The sequence below is a fragment of the Sphaerodactylus townsendi genome, linkage group LG08 (assembly GCF_021028975.2).
Source record: "Sphaerodactylus townsendi isolate TG3544 linkage group LG08, MPM_Stown_v2.3, whole genome shotgun sequence".
NCBI classification, from domain to species: domain Eukaryota; kingdom Metazoa; phylum Chordata; class Lepidosauria; order Squamata; family Sphaerodactylidae; genus Sphaerodactylus; species Sphaerodactylus townsendi.
The window spans coordinates 26,279,149-26,302,062 of NC_059432.1; the positions used below are offsets into that span (position 1 = coordinate 26,279,149).

The window sequence follows — 22,914 nt, forward strand, 5'->3', positions numbered from 1 at the left end:
TCAAGTGTTAAGCACAAACCATAAGCGAAAAAGCACAATGAACACAACAGGAAATAAAGACTTACAAATTTTAATAAACAAATTGCTCACCTTCACACTACGGTGTTACAAAGACAACAATCACATGTGCAGCCACAGACAAATATGCTTGCACTATCATTTAACAATAATAAATATGCATCACTCTAACCCTTTCTTGGGATCGTATGTATACACATCGACATACTAAATCAGTGGTTCTCAACCTTCCTAATGCCATGACCCTTTAATACAGTTCCTCATGTTGTGGTGACCCCCAACCCTAACATTTATCCATTTTACAGATGGAGAACACTGATGCAGAGACTCTTAGGCGACCCTGTGAAAGGGTCGTTCGACCCCCAAAGGGGTCCCAACCCACAGGTTGAGAACCACTATACTAAATGATGTCATTTTAAAAAGAAATATCTATTTACAATTATTTATTGAAATATTTTTTATAATTATCACAATATACTGCACAATGTATATTTGTAAAAAAAAACATTGCACTTTGAGATAAGTTTATGTCAATGTACATATCTGTTGTAATTTATTATTATGCATGATTACAGCTCCAGAAATAGTAAAGGCAACATTATGATTTACAAGAAAGCTGATGAAAGGGTTAAAAACCCACAAAATGAGAGTTATTTGTGAGTGACCGGCAATCTCATTCTCCAGTCCTTCAAACTGGACACTATACTTTGCTGAATGATGCTGTTTGGCATGGATGGACTCAGAACTTAGCATACCATGATGTCAGTTTGTATTTTGCATCTCTGCCCATTGAGAATAGTGCAAGCATATTTGTGTGTGGCTGCACATGTGATTATTGCCTTTGCAACACCCCTAGTTTCACAGTGCGCAATCTGTTTATTAAAACTTGCTGAGTGACTGGAGAGGTGAACATAGGGTGAATCCAAGAACTGCACAATGGTTAGCCAAGGCCTGGACAAGAAACATACATGTGAACACATTTTAAGTGGACAGCGGAGAAAGCAAAATGCAGGGAAAGAGAAAGAATCTAGTTAAGATTTAGTGCTCCCACCCCAAATATTCTGCACTTTAAATGTGAGAAGTATGCAGTCCTTGCATCTGATTTGTAAACTAAAGTGCTCGTACACTGGGTAAAAGCATGGCCTATCTGGCAATTCACTCATCACTTGTCAAAAGAGAAGGAGCAGCTCAGAATGATAAGCATCACAAACCATGCCACACATTTAAAAGAGAGGCAGCTGCTGAGCAGGGCGGGTTAGTAATGGTGTAGGAATAGTAATGGGCCTGTAAATATTTATGGAATAGTTTTATCCTAACAAGGCAATCCTTTTTTTTTTTTAGTGCTGTGTGTTACGAACAGTCAGAAACAAAAGCTTAGCACTGCTGCTGCTACTGTAAAGGGGGGAAAAGTTTTCCTATTTGAATGACCTTTCTAGATTATTCTAGATCATCTACACAGAATGTACACTGAAACACTCAGCTTAGGATGCTTAAGAAACTGGCATAAATAAGGGCCATTGGCAGGCTATAAGTGCAACAATATAAAGAATGCAACATGGGACTCTCATTCATTCAAGTTAATAAAATCAATAAGACTTGGGGTCAGAGATATACATTAACCACAAGGACTAGAGATGATAGCTAGCTTAGATGGTTTTTAAAAATGGATTAAACAAAATTATGGCATATGATGAATCTGAGCATAACTTGGCTATAATTGCTGTCACAGAGATGCATTAAACAATTTTGGGGAGCAAGTAAAGCTTGCAAAATTCACTGGTTAGAACCAATAGTTTTCATGTTTTGGTTCCTTCATCTAATCTAGATTATCCTTTATATTCAGTCAGTTCAGAATAACACCAAGCAATGGTCTAGACACGGGCTTACATGTTCCTCCCTCCCGTACATGTTACAATTCCCTCTCTTCCCATTCTGTGGCAAACTGAGCTGTCATTAAATCTGATGTGACAAACTATACTTGCCTATACGTCAGACTTGCAAACCACAGCCCCTTCCGCACGGCCCAAATATGACGCCTTAGGGACGGCAAAAATGCTGTCCCTAAGACGTCGTTCGCACAGGTGGCGCTGCTGAAATGCAGCAGCGCCGACCTGGCTTCCCTCCACCTCCCCCAGGGCGGCGTCAGGCCGCCCCAAAAAACCTCCCTCCTGGAGGGAGTTTTTTGAAAACAGCGTGTTCCCGCCGGCGCAGTGCGAACGGCACGGCCGGGAAGACGCTGTTTTCCCCGTTGTCCCCACCTCACCTCGTCATCCTGCATCGCTCTGCCGGACTGCTGAGACCCTCCCTTGCTGTCCTCTGACCCCTGGAGGTCGGAGGGCAGCATGGGCGGGTCTTAGTAGTCCAGCAGGGCGACACAGGACGACGAGGTGAGTGTGTGGGGGGGGGGACAGGGAAGAGGCAGCTCCGTGTGGAGCTGCCTCTCCCGCGCCAGCCTCTGCAGGGGTTGCTCGCATGCTCCCGTGTGAACGGCCCCCACCCCTCCACCAGCAGGATTCCTGCCAGTGCAGGGGCGCCCTTTCCCCAGTGCGGAAAGGGCCCACAATTCAATCACAAACATAATGTAACATAAACCAGTTGTTCTGATGCAATGGTCACCTTGTTTGCCTCCAAACAAGACTATAAAGAGGGAATCACAGTGCATAAAGAGAGAAGGAAGGGTGAAAAAGAAGAGTGCTGGTCTAAAGTTTTTTCATATAACATCAAACCATGGTTTTCAATTAAAAAGTGCAGTTACTGAGTTTGCTCTATTTGCTTCAGAGCATTGGGGAGATCATGTAATTACTGATCATGTCATTACTGAAATTTGAGGATTTTGATTTTTTTTTTAGCTGGAGCAGCAATATCACATCATCAGTTCACAGTAAGAATTAGGTCCTCAGCTTGTGCGTGTCCTAGGATCCATTACTACCTCAAGATGGTCAGACCACATAGTGAACAGGAGAGCCTTTTTCAAAGTTGAAATGCTTGGGGAAAGCCTGATTAGCTACAACATTTCATGATCTAGTAACATTCAGAGTGGATTACTGTAATGCACTCTATGCAGAACTGATTTTGAACAATGTTTACAAACTGCAATTGGTCCAAATCATTAACCAGAAATGCAAAATGGAGTATAAGTCCTCATGGACTGCTATTGGGTTTATGGGGATATCTACTTCTCCCCTTCCTATAAGCAATGAAAACATCTTTTAAAAGCTAGATTTGAGACCAACAAGTTTTTTGGGGCATGAGCTTTTTGATTGCCAAAACCTTGTTATTTTGCTACTGGACTCAAAACTAGCTGAAATATGCTACTGGACTCGATGAAATATACTACTGGACTCAAATCTACCTGTTTTACTATACAGCAACATGGCTACACTCTGAAACTAGCTTTTTAAAGAAAAACTTTGAGTCCTGGTCACATGGATTCTTTTCTCATGATACTAGATGTCTGATATGTATCACTTGTTGTTTAAAATCTCTATTAATAATTTTCATTTGATATTTGACTCTTGGTACAATGTTTTAAAATTTCTTGCTAGCTTTGGTAATAATCCCTGAGAAGATACAAATATTTCTTGTACTCAAAATTAATATAAATAAGAATTAAGAGAGCCATAAATCATTTATTTTTCATTTGGAAATTAATTGGCCACCTGAAATTATGTAAGTCCCATTCATATCAATGTTAGTTACATTTATAAGAGATGCTTCACTGACTGTATACTCTAATTGCCATGCCATTGCCAGTGGGGAATTTATGCTTTCTTCCTGTCAGGGAAGAGAAGACTCCCAAGAAGGGCATAGCTTCACGTATCTTCTAAGAGGAGAAATGCATAAATCCCCTCTTCCCATGATGTCTGAGAGTAGAGAAAGAGTGCAAGCTGGCAAGCCATTCATCTTTTTTCACCACTTCATCATAATGTATGAAGAAACCCTTAAATGGGCTGATGTGGTACCTTCTGTGCTTTAAGTTTTGTTTCTTTTGAAATAGAGGGAAATCTCAAACCAGGTGATTGCAACTGTTCTTCAGAGAGCATTCTGTATAGTCAAGCAACTTACTTGCCCTCGGAAGAGCCAAGGGCTCATCAGCAATAGTACAGGTAGAGTAGAACCCTCCCCTCACAAAGTACCAAAAAAAAAAAGCCAAACTCCCTTGATTGGATAATATAGCTACAGTTTTTTAATTCTTTTTTTGGGAGAGAGGGAGGATGTACATAGATCTGTTTTTAATAAAACCTTGAGCTTCTAATAAAACATTCCCAGGGAGTCTAAAAATATTATAAGGAGGAATTAATTGAGAGGTATTGAGCCTCTGGGGTAGGCTCCATGAACCAACTTTAAAAAAAATCCTGCATGAGTGTGTCTTAAGGAGGAGCTTGAGGAAGGAAATACAGAGACAAATGTCTTGCTTTCAGGAGGGATGATGTGGACAGCAAAACAGCACAGGGATGATACTTGGGGGGGGGCAGCTCTCTTTTCTTTAGGCACGGTAGTCCTTAAACAGAAAAGGAGCAGAAGATATGTCTCCTTTTTGAGACCTAGTAGGAGTGTGTTTCAACCAGAGCACTAACTTCCCAAAATGCCATTTTTTGAAAAGATGGAACTCCACCCTGGACTAACATAAGACTTCAAAATCTGAGAACAAGTGTGCAGTCTTTTAAGTATAAGGTAAAGGAAGGCTGCTACCAAAATGCTTTCATAAGAGAGAAACTGCTTCCATGAATTCAAGGTCACTAGTATACTTCCACAATGCCAGCATCTGTCTTTGAGAGAACATCCATGCATAGAAAGACTCCACTGGCTCTGAAGCTCTGGTTTCATATTTTTGAGATAAATCCATTATTTTTTTCTCATCTTCATATTATATTTTCATCAGTCTTTAGAAATAGGTGAGATTAAGAAGACTATGCTCACACTTTAAAAAAGAAATTACACTGTCCTTTTCCCCACTTGTTGGGATATTGGTATGTTTCATACCCAATAGGATTGTGTTTTTGCCTCTTGGATAATCTAAAATGACTGAATTGTTGGTATGTTTAAAAAAAATTAAATGTCTTATTTATATGTATTTTAAATCTAGGTTGTAACGCACCCCAAAACCAAATGAGGAAGGGCAACCTGTTAAGTATACTAAATTAAATTAAATGAATGACCTACATGCATAAAAATGATACTTCACAGAGCAGGATCATGTGTTCATTTAAATATTTTGAAAACAATGCAATTGAAACCACAAATTTAGTGAGTCCATTATTGACAATTGACATATCTGTCTTGCTCATCTCTGCTTATTCATCAAAGGAAGATAACAAAGGAAGGATTAATCAGCATGGAGAAAGACAATAAGTTGAAAGTGGCAATATTTTACACAACAATGGTTCTTGGTTTGGTTTGGGTTTTTTTTCTGTTCTACTGTTTTCTGGCATCGAAAGGGTTTTTTGTGAAGGTTGTAAAAACCTGCAAAACCTATTTTGTCAGAGAGGACGGCATGGCAAAACAAATGCCTCTGCATATGTGGACAATGATGAGTCAATCATGTCACTTTTGAAACTTGCTGAGTCTTTAGCCTTTCTCTACCAAACATAGTGCTTCATAGGTAGCTAAACTTCCCCAGGATTTCAACAAGCATGGTATGTTTGCATGCAGACTGCTCCATGCAATTATAGTAAGCTAAGTTAGATAGAGCTCATTCAAGCTGCCCATCTTTTTAAAGAAGAAATAGCATACAGTAGCTTGCATTTTCTCTCCCCATTTTACCTACTAATGTAATGTGCTCAGGGGTTGGAAACAAGAGACTAGAAGGTTACATGGAAAGTGTTTTTGAGTTATTCCATAATATCCTGGGTCTATAAAAATGTAACTGAAGCACTCTTCTTTCCCCCCCGTTCATTCTTTCCCTTTCATTTTTTTCTCTTCCTATTATAGGATTAAGGACTTGAAAGGCAAACTGGAGCTCCGTGTCACAGTAGGAGGAGCTGGATGAGAGGAAGTAGAAGGGTGTTTTGGAAAGATGCCACAATAGATTCCAGAAGCAAGAAATCCTATTTCGCACTCCTTAATTCCATTCAAAGTCCTGATAGGAATCTGCTTGCAGTAATTTGCTGCAGTTTATCCACTTTTTTTTCTTCTGTCGGCTCTTCACTGACGGCTGGTTGACATGCTGTTACTCAAGTGAGGAAATTAAAATTTGATGCAATAATCCCCCAAAGAGGATTTTATTAGGTAATGTATACAATTTTAGATTAGCTGCTCCTACTTGATACAGAGATAGAAACAGACAGAATGTGTACTACAGAGACAGGTGTAAAAAAAAAAGACCAAAACACTCAGAGAAGTCCTTTCCTAACTTCTGTTTGTACTGTTAAATCAACACAAAAAGAAGTATCAACACTTCACAGTCACATTCAATGTGAGTGAATGTATGTGTGTGTGTGCACACATACACAGACATTAGACCAAATGTTACTCAGCATATTCATAGGTATGTAAAGGCCAGGATCAAAGTGTGCTTATGATGCCTGTCAACTGTATATATAACATGCTTCACTGAAAATATGTATGTCTTGTCTTTCCACATCTTGCCTTCCAACCACCAAGAATAATCAATCTAAAAGCCCAAAACAAGCAACAGACTAAGAATTAGATGTAACTAAAGAGCATATTACTAGACAAAACTGGAGGAAAAGAACAGGTTGCTTACTGTAACTGATGTTCTTTGGGTAATCATCTTTGTAGCCACATTGATGGGAATCAACCACACACCGATTCAAATCAGAGAAACTTCTATAGGTAAACTTAAAATGATTTTTTAAATGCTGGCTCTTCACACTGGGTTCACCAAGCAACAATACCACCATGTACTAATTCGCCTCCTTAGAGAGGATGGAGACACATTTCCTGTTCAGTTGTTCTTCACTAGATGGAGAAGGTGGAACAAATGTATCTGTTGTGGCAAATATGGCAGACCATGAGACTGTACAGATGACCACTTGAAGAATGTCAATTATAGGTAAGCAACCTGTTCTTGTTTTTTTCTGGGCTCTCTATGTCACTCTGAAGATTAGAAAGCTGATATACCTGAGACACGAACAGGTGAATAGGGTTGCTGCAAATTTTGCTGAGAATCTGTTCAAAGGTTGACTTTATCATGTTCAAAGGTGGCATCAGATGTGAGCTGATCATGCAATCTGTTCATGCTGAGCAGTCACAAATCCCTTCTGAACAGGTTTGCACTGAGTTTCCCCAAATCTGTGCATATGTAAAGATGATGTCTATTCAAACTGCCCGGCAGCCACTAGAATCACTAAGAACAGCTTACAGCCCCATCCAAAGGCCTGGACATGGCATCATGACCACAGTGCCATGCCACATCCAGAGTGCTTTCAGGTGGTGCTGGGAGGCTAAAAAATCAAAATAAACAAGCACCCCACTCCTTTCCAGCTGCCTGAAAGTCCTCCATGGAGCTGAATGGGGTGTAAGTCTGAGGTGGTGGCTGCAGCGCTTGGGGGGGGGGGGTGAAAGCTGACTACAGTCAGATCCATCCCCAGGAATGCCTCCAGCATGCCCTGAAGAAGGAAAAAATGTGCCTGTGCAAGCCTGCACCACATTTGGAGGGTGATGTGCTCCCTCTCTTTGGATGAAGCTGTTAGATGAACATCAAAGGGTAGGATGTGACTGAAATGCAACATTTACTGATGGCAGAATTTGCAGGTGATCTAATTGTTTATTTAAACAAATGCCTATGGAGCAGACCAGTTATACAGCAAGGATGCGGGGTGGGGGGTAGTAGTACTCAGGCTGCCAAACGCCCACGGACACATCGATGAACTATCAAACGGAATTTCAAAAACAGATCTCTATTCACAAATAGGAAACAAGCCAAACTAGCAGGTATTTGCACATCCCGACAGCGAGTTTTATTGAAACAAGGTGTTCCGCACAGCTTGATCAAGAGGTACATCTTTCCAGGATTGACCGTACAAAGTACAGCAATACACAAATGTCACGGGCTGCAACTAGGCTGCTGCCTTGCAGACATCTGGGACTGATATGCCTTGAGCTAAAGCCATAGAACTTGCCACAGCTCTAGCACAGTATCCTGTAAGACATTCAGACAATGACTGTTTTGATAATTGGTAAATGCATGAATATATTCAACTAAGTATTGTTTCTTCTTGCTACCATGGCATATGAAGAAATAGAGATCCTTGCAAAAAGATGATGTTCCACCTAAACAGAAATTGAGGTTCTAATACACATCCAGGACATGGACCATTCTTTCTCTTCTGGAAGAATGGTGTTTGAAGAACAGTGTCATTAATTTGAGCTGGTTGTGGTGGAAGGAGCTGAGCACTTTTGGGAGAACTGTGAGATCAGCACATAAGGTCATCATGTCAGGGTGCAATTGGAGATATGGAGGATCAGCCCAATACGGCATAAAATTCACTGGTGAAACGAGTGGAAGTAATAATTATGAGGAAAGCGATTTTTAGCAATGATAAATGGAAGTTGCAGGAAGTCAGTGATTCATTAATGGACTTTTCAAACACTCAGTTAAAACTACCTGAAGATTCCCAAATAGAGCAGCTTTGGAAATGGAAGATAAAACTTCCTTAAACCTTTGAAAAATCTCTCTATGCTTGGTGGAGAGAACACTTGCCAGAGCACGGTTAGTTCAGAAAATGCTGCTAAGTATACTTGTAGGGGAAAGATGACTATTCCCATGTCTCACAATAGCAGCAGATAATCCAGGACAAAATGGAATAGGCAATGAGGGATCCAGTTCAACATTGGATGATTAGAAGCAAACATGTTTCCTCATAGCAACATAGGAATATTTTAATGGAAAGTTTCCCAGAATTTAATATTACATGGCATAAGGAGATGGCATAGTGGAAGGGCAGATTCTCCACACAGTGATCCTCAGTTTGGAAATGACTGGATGAAGAACTAACCGACCCTTTCGGAAATTCTCTACAGCACAAAAAGAGTAAGTTCTTCCTGGTGAATTGCAGAAGGGACAGAAATCATGTTAAGAGAAAACAAAAAGATGAGGTGAATAAGCAGTCATTGCAATCTTGTGAAATCTTGATTGTTACCTTTGTGAGGAAGAGCCCCAGATGTACCGAAGGTGTTCGTTCCACAACAGCATAAATGCATCTCCCAGAGACCAGTTGCCTCTGTTCCCTCCACTGTAATAGACTGTGAACTTGCATTTGGTCTGCATAGCAAACATCTTGAATTTGGTGTATTCCCAATGTCTGAACAGTCAATGAAGAGTTGTAGTGAGCAGTGACCACTTGTTGACGAAGGAGCCTGCTCTGCTTAGATCATCATCAGCTGAACTCTGAATGCTTAGAACATGTATGGCTACAATGTCTCCATTACGTGTACCACAATGATGCCAAGGGTCATGTGCCAGGCCACATTTCACCTCCTGCCTGCCCGGGACCTGGGCATCTGCTTCTGTTCAGACTGCCCCCCCCTCAGTTAAACTGCTTTCCTTTTCTCAGACCCATTATCAGCTTGTTAGCCACCTTCTATTGCAGCTCTCTCAGTAGTGTGGGATGTAGATTATTTTAATCCTAACGGGGAAAGGTGGTTTTTCCTTACAGTAGATGGTAGGACTGGAGAGGTGTCAGCCCCGCTCAGGAACTGGTCAGCAGGGCAGTGTGACAGGCTGTAGGGGTGGTGTGGGATGTAATGGCGCTTGCAATATTGGCTATGCTTAGTTCTGACAATAGAAGTCTAAATGTTCATTTCTGATTATGTTTCATAATAAAGAAATCAACTGAAACCAGAATCCTGTTATTGAACAGGCCGGGATGCGACAAAATGTCACAGATGACATTTTGTCGATTTAATACATGGGCACAACAATGTTAATTTGTATCTGGACAGACTGGAGGAGATGAAAGTTATTGCTAGGTCTGCAGTTAACAACAAACTCCATGACATTTATTGGGACCCAAGTGTCATTGTAAAGACTGTCCTCTTCTGAGCTTTGTCCTCCTTTTCCTCTGCCAAGATCCACCAAAGGGGAAAGCGTTGACTTAGCTTGGAGCTTGGGGGTTGGGGCATGAGCCATATCGCTTGAAAAACATGTCACAGCAAGCTGCTTGAGAATTCATTATAATCACTCTAAATGCTGCACAAAGCAGATCACTCATCATTTGCAATATTTCCACTGGAGCAATTGCATGGTGACAATAGTGGAAAAACATTTTTTCTTTACCATCATCAACACCATGATATAAGCTCTAACGAAAACTCAGCTGGACTTGACTCTTTCTCTACTTGCAGCCATTGTCCTTTTAATTTTTTGTAAAAAAATAAGCATGGAGAAATTTATTGCTGGACTACTGGAAGAAGGCAGTGTTTCTGTGTGAAAAGCTGGATAGGGGAGAAGAGGAATTCTGTAGTGCAGTCAGTGTGCCTACTGCTCCTTCTACAGAATGTTTGAACTCATATGTTTCATCACCAGTAGGTAGTACATAATGACAAAGAGGACAGGAATTGGTCTTTCCAGACCATGGAAGAATACAGTCTGTGTGGAAGAAGAGCTTACAGAATATCTTTCTGATCACCTCACCCTCCTCAAATTCTAGCAGGCATACAGGGCACTTCAGTCATGTACCTGCCTGCAGTGGTGTCTCTTGCACTGCAGGAAAGTTCTTGATTGATCCACCTGGAAACTGGAGGAAAAAACTGGTCCGCCCAGTTGCCACCCTGCAAGTAGCCCAGACCAAGCTCCAGGTTGTGGAACAGAGACCCGGTCAGCTCCAACAGCACTTGGCAATGCAGTGTCTCCAGCAGACTGGAGTCTGTTTGTAGCTATTGCCCTTAATGCTCTATTACTCCAAGTTTCCAGTTGTACCACAAAGCTGACAAAATCTAGGCAGACTAGGAGCAATTATGTCCACTAATTGTGTTCCATCTCTTTATTCTGAAGACCCTGGTCTATCCAAGCCATCCACATGAAGGGTTATGAATCCTACTGTCTACCAGTGTCCAAACTATGCAGGGCTGGTCGCCCCTCCGGTGGTCTGTGCACACTGGTATCTACAGCCTTCAGTGCCAGTGCACTTCGGTCTCTCCCCCAAGTAGCCCAGGTCATCACGATCTACTGGGGGACTAACCCATTGATTCTTGTTAATGTCTATATCCCCCCTGGTTGGCTAAAGAACCCCTTAGTCAACATATGGGATAAACTATCCATTTTCCTCGAAGGCCTTGAATCTGATTATCCCTCAAGCGAAATCCTACTGATTGGAGATTTCAACGCCAGAGTTGGCACTGGCTTACTAACTCTTCTAGCACATGAGGGGCTTGATGACGCCTATTCCTCCTCCCTCCTACTCCCCGCTGCCCACAATTCAAAGGACTCTTGCATAAATGCAGCAGGTAAGAAACTAATGGAATTGGCAATCAACCACAACAAGCTGTGGTTAAATGGCTTGATAACTTACAAACATTCCCAGGATTTTACCTTTGTCTCCTCCATGGGCTGCAGCGTGGTTGACTACTGTTTGATCTCTCCACACCTGCAATCTAAGGTGCATTCTTTTCAAATTGGAGACCTCCTGCTAGGTGATCATCTTCCACTCCATCTCATTTTATCGCCAAATCAGGAGGTTTGTGGAGAGGAAATGCCATCAAATGAGTATCTACCCCAGCTGACTTGGTCCCCCAAGCTGGCGTCTTCTCTTGAGAACCTGCTTGGCTCCCTCAACCAATCCAGACTTGTTCCCCTTGTTACTAATGCTGACTCCCCAATTGAGATGATCACCAACTTAGAACAACTAATTAAGCATATAGTCAACTCCCTACTAAAATATGATACAAAGAAATTCAAGCCAGGCAGCAACAAGGCCTCCTGGTTTGACAAAGAATGCGAGCAATTCAATACAAAAATCCGCCAATTGTATCGATGTTATAAAAACTCCCGATCTCCCATGATCTGGAATCAGATCTCCCAAAGTAAAATCGAACTTCGCCAATTAATGGCCATGAAACAGATGGAACATGCTAAATCACAATTGGAGCAGTTATATTCTGCCATTATCTCTTTATTCTGAAGACTGACCAGAGCTTAGGCAGGACTACATGCCATATTAACAAGAAACTCTTCTGAAGTATTAGTAAGTGTCTGGGAGTAGACCTGTTAAACTGGCTCCTCATCCTTGCAATCTCAAAGCCACTTTTTTATTTTATTTTTATTTATTGTTGCATTTTTATACCGCCCTCCCCCGGAGGGCTCAGGGCGGTGTACAACACTAACAAACACTTGATAACTAAATGTCCCTGTACAGTGATCTGTCCATGACAAGAGAACAGTTTATCTTCACAAAGGTCATAGGGCCTCCTGGACACTACATAGGAATCGGGCCATCTCCGCCGCTAAATTAAGTGCCTCAGCCATTATACGCTTCCTCTATGGGAAAGGCCGAGGATACATCCCTGCAGCGTTGAGAGCATTTAATGCCAAAGTGAGTCAACAAATCCTTTATGGGATCCCCATCTGGATAGGGGCATGGAGCAGAGAGGTTGAAAGGGTCCAGTCATACTTTCTGTATAAAATCCTTGGCTTGCCCCATTCTGTTCCCTATGCGGCCCTGTGCTTAGAAACAGGCCAGCATCGGCTGGAAACTCTGGCCTGGTGCCGTACATTCAAGTTTTGGGCCAGGATTTGTTTTAATCGAGATGAACTGGACTATACATCCCAGGGACGCTCCATCCTCCACACAACCCAGTGGTGGGTTAAAATCGAAGCCAAACTTAATGAGTTGGGCATTTCCTTGGAGGACCTGCTAATGCTAACAGAGCAGGAGGTCTATGGGGCTATCAAGAAGAGACTTTTTGACAGAGAGTTTCAACAGATGCTAGAGGAAGCTAATAAAACCTGTTCCCCGATCTCTCTGGGAATACCTATGGATAGACTAATTGCAGCCCAGTACCTTTATCTCCTGGTTGAGGCCCGGTGGCGTAGAGCAATCACCTTAGCTAGGTGTAATGCCCTGCCTTCTTCCTTTAGCCTTGGACGCCACCTTGGAATCCCACATAAAGAAAGGAAATGCCCGTGTGGCATGGGTTCTGTGGAAACAGTATCTCATATGCTGTTGGATTGTCCCTTTTATGAGATAGGTAGGAAGAAGCACATAATCCCCTTCCTGCATGGAAGTGAAGGCATTACAGATAAACAGAAGGTTATATATCTTTTAAACAGCCACAACTACGAGCTGTTGGAAGCGGTGGCTAAATTTTTAAATGGTGTTATTTTAACTCGTCAGAAATTGTAAAGTTGTAAAGGCTGTTATTATCTTGCTAAGCTAATCTTAAACAATCTATATGCCATTAAAGGTATTCGAAATCGAAATCGAATCTTCACAAAGGACATAGGCAGCCCAATCCAAAGGAGGGCAGGGGTAGAATGGTGGCCAGGGCAGTGCCACAGTGCTGCCTCCAAAGAGGCAATTGGCACCCAGGAAATTCCGTTGCTGGGAATGACTTAACATCATGCACTAAAGTCGGCTCCAGCCCAAGTAATGCTGTCTTCACACTGGCACAGGAAGGCCCCAATGGCATGGAAGCAGAAGCATGGGGGCATACTTCTGGATTTAGGCATCATGGAGCAGTGTGGTGCCCCATTGCCAAGGTAGGTATCTCTCTGCCACATCCATGACTTTTGCATGGGGTGGCAGCAATGGCACCGGTACAGAGCCCACACTACCCCCCAATGTGGCTTCACTCCCCCTCCTTTGGATTGCACAGTTAAAGACCAGAAAAGCCAAAATTTGGCAGAAAATAATTCTCAACGTATTTAATTAATGCATTTAAAAGAGAGAATTGTGGCTAGATTTAAACAAGTGGGAAAGGTAATAAGGTCATATAAATCAGGTGTAATTATTCATTAGCATTTCTAAATTTGTTTTATATCTGTCCACCGTTTGTACAAACAATGAGACAGACTGCAAAATGTCCTAGCCAGAGATGCATGCTAATACCCTAGAGGTACGGAAGTCTTCAAATAATAATTCATGACTGGTGTTTTAGCAAGGTATGTTTTGATCAGGTTGAGAACAAGAGGCAAATGTCAGTATGCTCAAGTAATTTTAAGTTCCTATGTGTTCTCTATTCTCGAGTAATTTCCTAGAGAAAAAATACATGCCATTGTTCATTCCTGATCTGTCAGTCACATACAGGACTTTCCCAGAGCAGTTACCTGTTTTATACACCCACTTGGCAACAGAGAACATCATATGGAAATCAGTCAGTGTAAAAGAGATACACATTAAAATTTACTAAGGAAGTTGAATGCGATACATTTTATTAGAATACTGCTTCTCATATTTGTTCTTTTGTACACATCAAGTTTGAATAGACAGAGATAAATTAAGATAGTTATAAGATAGTTAAGATAGTTATAAATTAAGATAGTTATAGTGATCATATTGCTATGGTTCAAGCATTTAGGAGAAATGTTGTATTTTATGTTATATGCCAAACCTTTCTAGATATTTTTTTGGGGTGGGGGGAGGGACAATGTAAGTTTGCCTTGTAACGTCAATTGCTACTGAAAATATCAACAGAAAAGGATCTCATTAACTTAGTTAATTTCTAACATTTAGTTGTGGACACTGCTATACCATCATTTAATTTGCAAGAGATTCTTTTCATGGATATAAGATCATTCAGTGAAGGTGATCCAATCCATAATCTTCTAAACTAGTGGGTATTTCCATTTCTGTAATTTCACATCTTTCTTCTTTACACACTAAGCAGTACCAACAACAACAACAACAAGCCTTTATTGGCATTTAATACACTAAGCAGTATTTTCCCCCAATCTCAACTTCACCTACTGTCTTGTGTAAAGAAAGGATTTAACTTAACAGACTGCAACAAAGTGGCTGCAGCATCTTCACCCATGTGTAATAAACGACTACACTCTCCTCCAACTACTTTTGACCCTTGAAGCTATGATCAAATGGTTTACTGGCTAAATATCTAAAACATCCTCCAGGGAGAAGAAACAACCCCTTCTCTTGGAGAGATTCAGGATTTCATACATTTACAACTGCTGTTTACCATTCATGTATTCATGCATCATCCCTGCCCATCTCAACATTTAGTTAGCATGCATCTTGTTAAAAAGCAAGGGCCTCGGCATTACTCATGAGGCCAAGTCATACATTACAAAATCCTCATGTCTGCCACATGAACGCCAAGAAGACTTTTGATCAAATTACTTGGAACATTTTCCAAGTCTGCACAGACTTAATTCAGATCACAACTACAGCATACAAGGTCACAACTCGTACTTGACTTAAGTGAAAAGGTTTCAATTAGGATAGCAGGGGAATTCCTGTCGTAATATGAAAACACTTGTCAAAGGCTCTTACCGGAGGAGAATTCTCATAGATGTTGGTACTGTAGGGAAGATTGATGAAAACTGGGTCCATATCTTGCACATCTGTGATGGTGATTGCAAGATTAGCCAGAGTGGAAAGAGGTTTGGTTTTATCTTGGTCCTGAAAAACATAAGAGGACAATATTGACAGAAAATGAAATACAAAATGAAAACTATCATTAACAATAAAATCCCTACTCTCCCTCTAGGCTGATCAAGTGTGCTGAAACACCTCTACTGTCTTCTAGTGCAAAGATCTGAATCTAAAAATGAGCAATATACTGAAACAGTATTATCAATTTTGCCAGGCAAAAGCTCCAAGATTTTGGAGTTGCTCCCTTATCTGAGATACTTTCAAATTAAAATGCTAAAGATTGAATCAGCATTGCAACTTCCATATGGTGAATCACAAATCCTTCACCTAGAAAATGTCTTCCTGTTTGGTATTTTTCTAGAGGAGAATCTGTATTTTCTTGTTTCCATCTCAGAAAGGTTGGAAAATTACATGTGAGGACTTTTTTATTTTGTATTGGTTAGCTCCTTTCAGTGACAAGCCTATTTTAATTGAACAAATTACTAAATATTACTTTAAATTTTTAAACAGTTCTTAATACATTTCCCTTCGAATTGGATCATTGTATACAGAAAATAAAAGACAAGCAACAGATTACAGCATTTATGACAGTCTGGACTTTGTAATGAAAAACATGGCATAATTTTTTTTAAAGCCCCAATTTTGAGTATTCATAAGGAATTAACTTCCAAGCTCCTTCTTTCATGCTTTGCAGGTGCGTTTTTTCCTCCACTTTTCCTATTTTAGCGCTGCTGCTGCTACTACTACTACTGCTACAGTCCCTTTGCCCACAAATGCTTAAATAGGTAGTTTTATTCCCAAGTTTAAGGAAAATAACACTTCTCAGGAAGTGTTCTAAGGAAGGTAACACTTTAAATATTCTAAAATAGATTTTTAAAGTGACCATCAAAACAGAAAGGGGAAGGAAGAACTTTAACTCAAAAGCAACAGATCACCAGGAAGGCTGACAAAAACCCTAATATTAGACAGAATAACAATGGGTTTCATATAAATAAGAAACATAACATAAAATAAACAGGTAAATATAGCGATAACACAAACTCTATGTTTTTCTTACAAACATTTAAGATTTTCAATTTAAAAAGGGAGAAAAGGGCAGGAAACATCACACTCACTGTTGCATTGACTTGAAGCTGGTAGGCCTGAGTGATTTCATAATCTAGTGCTCGGATGACTGACACAATGCCACGGCCACTGTCGATGACAAAGAAGTTGGATGGAGGCTGGAAAGAGTACAGCACACTACCGCCTGCCCCTTGGTCTGGATCAGTGGCATTCACTATGAAAATTGGAGTTCCCACAGGTGTATTCTAGAAATAACAGTAAAAAAAGTTTACCCAATAAATAAAGGATGGTTCTAAAACAAAACACTTTTTTTTTCATTTTAAAAATGGATGACTTACTAAATAGGAAACATTTCCAAAAGAGCTGAAACAAGCAGTAAGAGACTTCTGGAGTGCTTATATGGCATACAGTAGTTTCATTACTGAATTCAAGATATTTATAATAGTATTTATATAGTGGTGTCAGTTTCAATCTCAAACCTATGTTTTCTAAAAATCTTACAATACACTCAAAGAGGTGAGTTTATAATTTCCCAACTGGTTGCCTGTACCAACAGAAGTCTAATCTCAGTACCTGAGGAGAAAAGCACTTTTCCTGTTTGAGTTTACAAGAATAAATGTTTCACTCTCAATGGCAGCCTGACTTAAATTTCACAAAAATATCTTTAATATATGATTAAAAGGTACTATTTACAAATGCAATCTGGGCTTATTACACACATCAAAACCACACCCCATGGAACTGGACAAGCAAATGCATTAAGGCACATTTTGCCATCTTCTATTGTTTAACTGTTAAGGCAGAATTCAATTATACATACATATATAACTAATTTTGACATATTTCAGAATATATCTATGAAGTAGATCAATGAATAAAATATTACTGTACATTTAAAAATTGTGGGATGTGAAGTTGCAGTTATTTCAAAAATAATTCACTCTTAATTTCCTAGAATTTTTATGCTCATGTCTTTATCATTCTTACACCAACAGTACAACAGAAAAGAGAAGAAACTGCAATGGGATCTCAGTCCCAGAAGCTGATACAGATATTTAATGTTCTCCACAGCAATGTGAGTGATACAGGGGATTAGGTTCACTGGCACCACGATGTGGGTGATATAAGAATGATATCTACATTTATTTAGACTGATTCTATGCACCTCCCCAAAGAGCCCACTTGAGGCATCTTACAAAGTGTAAGACCAAAGACCTTACAGATCAAAGGACTGTCTGTCACTGTAGTAGTGTGTCCCACTTTCACCCATATACATGGGTCAGCTTTCACTCATAATCTGGTTAGTTGGTAGAGGAAAGAGGGATGGATAGGCACCTACACTCCATTCTGACTGTATTATCATTCCTTGCCAGGGCTCTCTCCCAAATAGCTATGCAGGTACCAGAGTCCTTCTCTTTCGACTCATTGACCAAACTATAAAATTTAACCCGCACCACAAGAAATAATAATTAAAAATTAATTCATGATTGTCACAATGGATGGCTAAAATGACAAAGAAGTACTAAGCTGGAAGCAAAAGAAAAGGGGGAACTTTTAAAGGGATATTCGCCACACACAGAAACCTCCATATCACTTTCACTGATCAGACTGGACAAACCGGCACTGCAATTGCATTTTATGTTTAAAATCAACACGAAACCATTCTGGAAAAAAAGGTGACAAGAGGGAAAATTCTGGGGCAAAGAGATACCAGCAACATAACCTAGATTCTCTATAAAACTCAATGCACAAATCATAGCAATTCTAGACTATATGGGAGGTATGGGGATGCCCAAGGAATGTATCAGGTTTTGATCCAGAGATATATTAAAAAACAAAAATTCAGAAATTACAGTTAGCCCAGAAAGCAGCAGCCAGACAGCTGACCAGGTCTTTCTGGTTGGCTCATATAACTCCAATCTTGCAGTTAGCTGAACTGGCTCCCAATTAGTTCCTGGTGCCAATTCAAGGTGTCAGTTTTAACCTATAAAGTCCTAAATGGTCTGGGACTCTCCAACCTTCAGGACCATCTCTCCCAATATGACTCACTTTGCCCCTTTTGGTCTCCATCACTGGACCTACTACATGTGTTTGGTTCATGAATAACTTTATCATCCACTAGGGGAAGAGCCTTATTAGTGGCTGCCCCTACCCTCTGAAAGCAGCTCTCTGAGGAGATTCATGCTCCATAGGATTTATTAGGATTCCAAAGGGCCTGCAAGGTTAGATTGATTGATTGATTGATTGATTGATTGATTGATTGATTGATTGATTGATTGATTGATTGATTGATTGATTGATTGATTGATTGATTGATTGATTGATTGATTGATTGAGCTTATATACCGCCCCATCCCCGAAGGGCTCTGGGCGGTGTACAACAGAAAAGCAGCAATATAAACAGTTAAAACATTTAAAAGCAGCGAAAACCATTAAAACATTACTAATAAATATAATAAGTTACAGTGAAATAGGTGGCATTCAGCAATCTACTGATTTAATTAATCAATAATACGAGTATACTAGTTGGCTGCTTAAATTTGTTTCCAGAACTGATGACTGGTTGTATTTTAATTAGAATCTGTTTAATTTTATTTATCTGTATTTTATACATTTCACTATCTTTCAAAATCCTCCCAAATGAAATATGTCTTTTTAAGGTTACTGTCATTTATATTCACAGCTCTTTGCTGTTATTCCAGTAACATTTGCTCCTTCATTTCAACTCTACATGGCCAATCAGATTTGACTGCCTTCAGCCCAGAATAACAGGATACGAAGAAAGATTCATCTTGAACTGGATAAGTCACTAAAGCTCTTTTGTGCTTCATTCTTTCCAATGTCAGGACATTTACAAAACGCAAACTCCCTGTCGATTATTTGAATACCACCCTAAATGTATAAATATCCCTCAATGGCTTCATTCTTAAGCCAGTTACTTTTAGTAACTGTACAGTCTTTTAATTACTTCTTTCATGCTATACTGTATCACAGAGTTAAGTCTCAAACCATCACAAATTAACTATTATTATTGGGAGGAGGCATATAAATGCAGTACTACTCAGACAAGATGCATTGCCCATGGTAGGAAGAGTAGCATTCACTAGGATAATGCAATTCTTGATTAATACACATCATCTCCTTTTAAAGCATCCCCTCCAGTCACTCTTTTCAACATGCAAATCTTCCTCTGGTCACCCATGATTATCAGCACGGCAGCAAAAATGAAGAGCTGCATTTCAATACCATTGTGTTTTGAACAAAGCCCTAATATCAGGCTTTGAAAATAATTAGTTCTTTGGCCCCCAGGCAGTTCGGACTAAGGAGCTAGGGTCACAGATGTCATAAAGTTTGTTCTTGTTTTATCACACCAGCAACTATGGGAGTACTTTAAAGCGAAGATCAGTCTGGCATTTGGACTCTAGCTAACAATGAAGGCCAACTGATGGTCTAGATTTTTCTTTGCAGTACTGACATCCATATAACCATATTAAAATCTGGAGGGTTTTTCATTTTTTTTATTGTGTGCAGAGTAGTGTGCCACAAGGGAATGCAAAGACTGGGGAGCAAACAGGTATGTGGAGACATACTGATTCTCACAAATTCATGTGCACATTCCCCAGAATTTAAAATGGAGGAGGGGGGGGAGAGAATTGATTAACATAAGAAACAAGAACTTGGGCGCTACATGAGGTGAAAGTCAAACAGGCAGCCTTACTGAGCAACAGGTTATATTTAAGCAATTAAACCATGAAATGGGATGTGTGTTGCTTCTATCCACTTGTCTGAAGTGCAGGCTTCCTTCTGTGAGGCTTAACAGCAATTAATCATTGTAACAGAAACAATCTTGACTCCAACTAAGAAAAAGAAGAGTTCCTACTTAACAAGGTACTATAGATAGCATATAAACATTACAACAAAGCAAATTCCCCTCCTCCAAGATCTAGTTACTTTGTGTGGAAAAGCACAGTTAAGGGTATTTGTATGTCCCCCCCACCCCACCCCTGAGAGGCAACCAGTAGTTCCTGGGAGATGCAGGGTTGCACCTGGAAAATGGTGTGGAGGAAAGGATCAACCAGCCAGTTATGGTTGCCAGTCTCCCAGAAGATTTGGGAGGGATCACCCTATAAGCAGCTGCAGGAGAAAAGTAAAAAAAATGACTTCTGGGCTTATAATGTGATGACACTTCAGGGGAAAACCCAATAATAATGTCACACATCTTTAGGAATTTGCATAAACCCCAAGGCTAAATTATAGAATTGCTGGTGATTCCTTGGAGGACTGACATTATTTTTGGGTTTTCATCAGAAGTGATATATATAGGTTTGTGCAACTTTTTAAAACCAGTTTGAAGTCATGAATATCACAGCTAGAAGCATTATCAAGTATGGTCACATACACACTGGTTGTTTGCCTTGGTTTAGATGCTATTTCAAAAAGTATTTTATTTTTGCTTTCCTATAGCACCATGGTGCTTCCATGTACCTCCCAGGTTCTCCCCATTGTTTCCAAATGGGCTTTGAGAGATGTATAGGGAAACTTTGCAGCAAAGCTGGGGCAGCACCCATGTGGATGGAAAAGTCTGTATTTTCCTGGTCCCACCCACATTAGTGCCATTTTCCCTGCATTAGTCCACTATGGTGGCTATTTCTCCTCTTATACATACACTAGTTTTAAAAAATGGAACATAATTATAGCACTGTAATTATTTCCCCATCAGGTTCCATGAATCCTCAGCTTTCATTCAAAAAATTATGTCTCTATTCTCTAACCTCCTTCATTGCAGAGATGCCAATCTTCAAAACAAAGAGGATAAAGACTTATCTGCTTTTAGACACCAGTCAAAAACAGCACCCCTAGAATGGTAAAAATACTGTTCCAGGGGTGCAGTATATACTGCTGCTGCCTCTGCAATGAGGCAGCACCATGCTTCCCCACCCCCAACTGGCAGGGAAATGCTGTTTTTGAAACTCAGTCAATGAGTGAGTCTTTTCAAGACGAGCGTTTGTAACCTGGTGCTGAGTGAATGGCACCGGGTCAGAGGTGCCACTTTTCAGCACCTCCAATTTGTTTGTCAACTTACCTTCTCTTCCCTGTGCAGCTCCACAGGAACAAGGGGACATGCCTCCTGCCCTCTGACCCCCAAGGCATTGCCATGGCCACGGGGGCATGTCCCCTCATGTCAGAGGAGCTGCGCAGGGAACAGAAGGTAAGTTTTCAAACATAATGGTGGCACCTCTGTGCAAAGGTGCCTCTGCGGGCCATGATGGCTCTGGGACCGCCTTCACGGGAGCATGCGTACAGTCCCAGGGCTCCACCGGCATCATATATGCTGGTGTGCCACTGTTGCAAAGAACACTTTAACAATATTCGATTGCTGATTTTAAAAAACAACTGAAAATGCTCCTGGTAGCATGGAAGGGAATGACTGTGTTATAAAGTAATAAAACCCAGCTTGAGTGATGCAGGACCTATGTGTAATTCTCGAATAGCAAAAGAGGTGATATATCTGAGTTTGAACTATTCAGACCACAAATAAGCACTCATGTGATGGAATGTCTTGCAACAAAACAATAGCCAAAGATTGAAGTAAAACAACATATCATTGACAATTACAAGCTAGAATCTTTATCCTTAACATCAGGTTTTCTATTTGCTGTGGCTCAGTCTGGTGAAGTGGAAAAGAAAGAAAAGGGGAAGCGAACAGTTCGAACATGTGTCATTGCCCAATGCTTGCAAGGGAGGGGAGGGGCAAGGGGCCCCTCACTTCCCTCCCTCTCTCCCGTTTCCTTGCATGGCACCCCGCTCCGTCCCTCCCTAATGTTCCCCTTCCTCTGCTAAGGTGGGTGGGGCATGTCCAGGTGGCAGACCCTGTCTCTTTCACTCCCTTCCCTTGCAGGCAAATTACCTAGCTAAAAACACGTTGGGAGGCATGAGCTACATTGTGTTCAAATTTCAGACCGTTTGATCCAGCAAACCCCCGGATCCTCCCTCCCCTTCCCCTTCCTGTGCTAGGGTAGGTGAGCCATGACCAAATGGCGGGCCCCATCTTTTTCACTCCAGATGGCAGCGGTTTTTAAGGAAGGCATGGCTGTTTCCCTTGTATCAGAGGGTGTGCTTTGATGGCCAGCAGATGGTGGTGTTGCGGAACAGAACTGTGGTTCCACCTGTCACAGATGTGGCATGTACACAATAACTGGCACAGTTGTGACATGTACACAACAGGAGGTGTGGAAACAGTATGAAAACTTGGCCACACGCGAATGCGACGTTGTGTGAAAATTTCAAAGCAATCGGTCCAGTAGTTTGGGAGATCACCCGT

General features: G+C 40.8%; 1 protein-coding gene across 1 annotated transcript in view; it reads right to left on the reverse strand.

The window, feature by feature from the left end:
- CDH23 (cadherin related 23) overlaps positions 1–22,914 on the reverse strand; it is a 612,421-nt gene that overhangs the window by 339,278 nt on the left and 250,229 nt on the right. Inside the window, exons 7-8 of the mRNA XM_048505079.1 lie at positions 16,643–16,837; positions 15,426–15,554 (exon numbers count right to left, since the gene is read on the reverse strand). Of these exons, the coding sequence (XP_048361036.1) occupies positions 15,426–15,554; positions 16,643–16,837 (324 nt within the window). The remainder of the gene's footprint in view (positions 1–15,425; positions 15,555–16,642; positions 16,838–22,914) is intronic.